The 3,365-nt window shown below is 41.8% G+C and overlaps 1 protein-coding gene across 3 annotated transcripts in view; it reads left to right on the top strand.

The window, feature by feature from the left end:
- Positions 1–3,365, top strand: part of LOC105887120 (polycystic kidney disease protein 1-like 3) — a 24,642-nt gene that overhangs the window by 11,745 nt on the left and 9,532 nt on the right. For all 3 annotated transcript variants that reach the window (XM_023514086.1, XM_023514085.1, XM_023514084.1), the window contains exon 4: positions 1,705–1,754. In XM_023514086.1, the coding sequence (XP_023369854.1) occupies positions 1,705–1,754 (50 nt within the window). The remainder of the gene's footprint in view (positions 1–1,704; positions 1,755–3,365) is intronic.

Here is a 3,365-nt window from a genome sequence, read left to right as displayed (position 1 = left end):
CCAAATAGCTGGAACTACAGATACCCAACACAATGCCCGGCTACTTTTTATTGCAGTTGTCGTTGTTTAGCTGGCCTCAGCTGGGTTTGAACCTGCCAGCCTCAGTGCACGTGGCTGGTGCTGTAACCACTGTGCGACGGGCGCCAAGCCATTGAATATATTTTTTAAAAGCAGAGAGAAGATTTATGTAAGCCGTAGTCATAAACTATTTAGAACTGTCGTTACTATTAAGAATCTACCCCTGGGGTGGGTGCCATGGCTCATGCCTGTGATCACAGCGCTCTGAGAGGCTGAGAGGGGAAGACTGCCTGAGGCCAGGAGTTCAAGACCAGCCTAAGCAACACAGCAAGCCCACGTCTCTACAAAAAGTAAAGACATTAGCTGGGTATGTTGGGACACACCTGCAGTCCCTGCTACTTAGGAGGCTGAGGGAGGAGGATCACTTGAGCCCAGGTGTTTTAGGTTTCTGTGAGCTGTGATGACACCACTGTACTCCAGCCCTGGTGAGAGAGCAAGACTCTGCCTCAAAAAAAAAATCTACTCTGTAAAAATGACTTTAATTTTTACATTGTTAACTATTACGGTGGCCATTTGCCAGGTGAGAAAACTCTTAAGTTTCCATCAGTTGGTCAAGGCTTCATATTCACAGTAAAAGGGAAAGCAGCTTTGAAACCCAGGTTTTCTGACTCAAAACCCAGTTTCTTTATTCAACTCTGTCATCTTTGCTGTGTCTGAAAGACATGACGTCTGATCAGAAGAGCATCCTGGAACTGTGTCATCCCCTTGCGGTAGTTCCTGTAGTGATTTTGCTGCTAAATCTACATTGTCAGTCGTATGAATAAGAGAGGGAATGTTATAGGAAAAGATAGGACCTCACTGGGTAAATTTTAACAGTACGTACAAGCTCATGCCTTGAAAGAAGTCAACCTAAGCTAATAGCAAATAGGCCTGTTAATGCCTTGATGCTGCCTTCAGGTCACAATTTTCCTTCTAGAAAATGTGGAATGAGAAAGCAATAATGGGAATCTGGTAAATTTTTTATAAACGATCATTTTCTTTCTTTCTTTCTTTTTTTTTTTTTTGAGACAGAGCCTCAAGCTGTCACCCTAGGTAGAGTGCCATGGTGTCACAGCTCACAGCAACCTCCAACTCCTGGGCTCAAGCGAGTCTCCTGACTCCGCCTCCCAAGTAGCTGGGATTACAGGCGCCCACCACAACGCCTGGCTATTTTTTGGTTGCAGCCGTCATTGTTGTTTGGCGGCCCGGGCTGGATTTGAACGTGCCAGCTCAGGTGTATGTGGCTGGCGCCTTAGCCATTTGAGCCACAGGCGTTGAGCCTATAAACGATCATTTTCTAAATGATGTTTTGGTTACCAAATAAAGATCTCCTCTTTGGTTAAAATTATGGGGCAGCTATTTCTGCAGTAATGTTTGTATACTGGTAACTTTATAATTGATGTTTATTTTTTGTACCAAAGTCTTTGAACAGAAAACAAATGGATTAGACATTACTGATTTGCAATATTTCAGCTCCAGAATTCTAGTTTGTCTACAGATGTATTGATAGTGGGAAATAATTCACTTTGGTTTCTTGTGTAAAACAGTTTGTGTTGTTTGTAGCCATAAATTAGACATCCTTAAATAAAATAGAAATAAGTATTTCTGTCTTTTACTTGAACTTAATCTGTTTTTTTTTTTCCATAGGAGGTGTTCCTCTTTCAACCACAAGACACCGACCTGCTCTTGCTGGACCTGTAAGTATTCACTTGCCTTCCCAATATCTACTCTGTCTCATGGAGAGTTCTGGATGTAGTTTTCTAATAAGGAAAATACTTAAGTATAGGGAAGAGTTGGGCTTCATGGGTGCTTTAATAAAGAAAATTTTAAGTCTGTCTTTGAGTTTCATGTTGGTATAATTATCATTTATTGGTTGGTTTAGTCCCTGATTTATTCCAAAAAGACTCATGGCATCTTAACTGTATGCAATGCAATAAAATTTAAAAGCTAAAAAAGAAAGGAAAGAAATCAGAAAGAAAGGAAAATAAAGGCAGAAGCTGTCTGCATAATGTATAAAATTTCATCTTCAAGAAATTTTCGCAGTAGCCCTGCCCTTGTGTCCTACGTATGTTAAGGCCAAAATTATTACCACTGAGAGTCCAGACTCACACATGGAAGAAGGGAGAAGTTTATTCTTATCAAGCATATGCTCGGGTCACTCCCAAGAAAAAAGCAGAACAGCGGGGAGTGGCCCCTAAACAAAGGCCAGGGAAACTTTTATACACTTTCCCGCAAGGTACTATGGGTTGCAATAAAATGCTGAAGAAGATAGCTGAAGAAGAAGCTAGTGTCTGGTCACTCATTGGTCACTAGGGAGGTCTTGGGGTTCTGATAGGCCAACTGCCTCTCCGTGGTTGGGGTCTTAGCTGGAATGATAGTGTGTGAACTTTTGATGGGTTGCTGCCGCCTGGGCTGTAGCTGTATACCTGATTCGATATATGGCCTTGGAGCTTCCTGCAGCTCTTGCCTCCTCCCCCTTCTCCTCCATGTCTTCCTTCTTCCCCAGCTCTTTTATCTTTTTTTTTATTTTTGCCACTACCACTACTATTTAAAGGCACAGCAAGGAAAATAGTAGTAATAAAAATAGGTTCATAGCTGCTCCCTCTCATTCCCCCCTTGAGCTAGATCATGTCTGAGCCCAATCCTGGGCTCAGGGCTGGTAAGAAGTGTCTTGACTTATTGGTCAATATTGGGATTTCAAAACTAATGCCTGGACTATGCCTATTCTTTTTTTGATAAAAGAGATTAGTCTGTTTAGAATGCAAGGTCCTATAATCGTTAATAGCAGGAGTAGGGTTACTGGGCCAATTATTGCAGATATTAGGGTTGTTAACCAAGGGGACTAATTAAGAGGGGCTCATACCAACTCTGTGACTGTTCTTGCTCTAGTCTCCGTTTTTGCAGTCTGTTTTTTACTAATGCCATTGATTCTTTGACTATTCCTGAATGGTTAACATAAAAATAGCATTTTTCTTTTAAAGCTGCACATAACCCACCTTGTTGTAAGAACAAGTCTAACCCTCTTCTATTCTGAAGCACTACTTCAGCTAGGGAAGTCAGAGATTCCTGGAGATGTGAGATAGCTTTTTCCATCTTTTCTAAGTCCAGGTCTATAGCTGCACTTAAGGCTTTGTAGTTACGGTCTTGAAAAACAAGAGCTGACACTCCTGCCCCTACGCCAGCAAGACTTAGGATTGCAGCGAGGGTGATGGCTGTGACAGGCTCTCTTTTGACTCAGGAGAACTTTGTTTCTGGAAATATAGTCTCCTTTTCATGATAGGTAAGCTTGGGGATTAATTGTACTAATA

The sequence above is a fragment of the Otolemur garnettii genome, unplaced genomic scaffold (genome assembly GCF_000181295.1).
Source record: "Otolemur garnettii isolate 467f Iridium unplaced genomic scaffold, OtoGar3 scaffold00047, whole genome shotgun sequence".
Lineage (NCBI taxonomy): Eukaryota > Metazoa > Chordata > Mammalia > Primates > Galagidae > Otolemur > Otolemur garnettii.
This window is presented reverse-complemented; position numbering and strand designations above follow the sequence as displayed.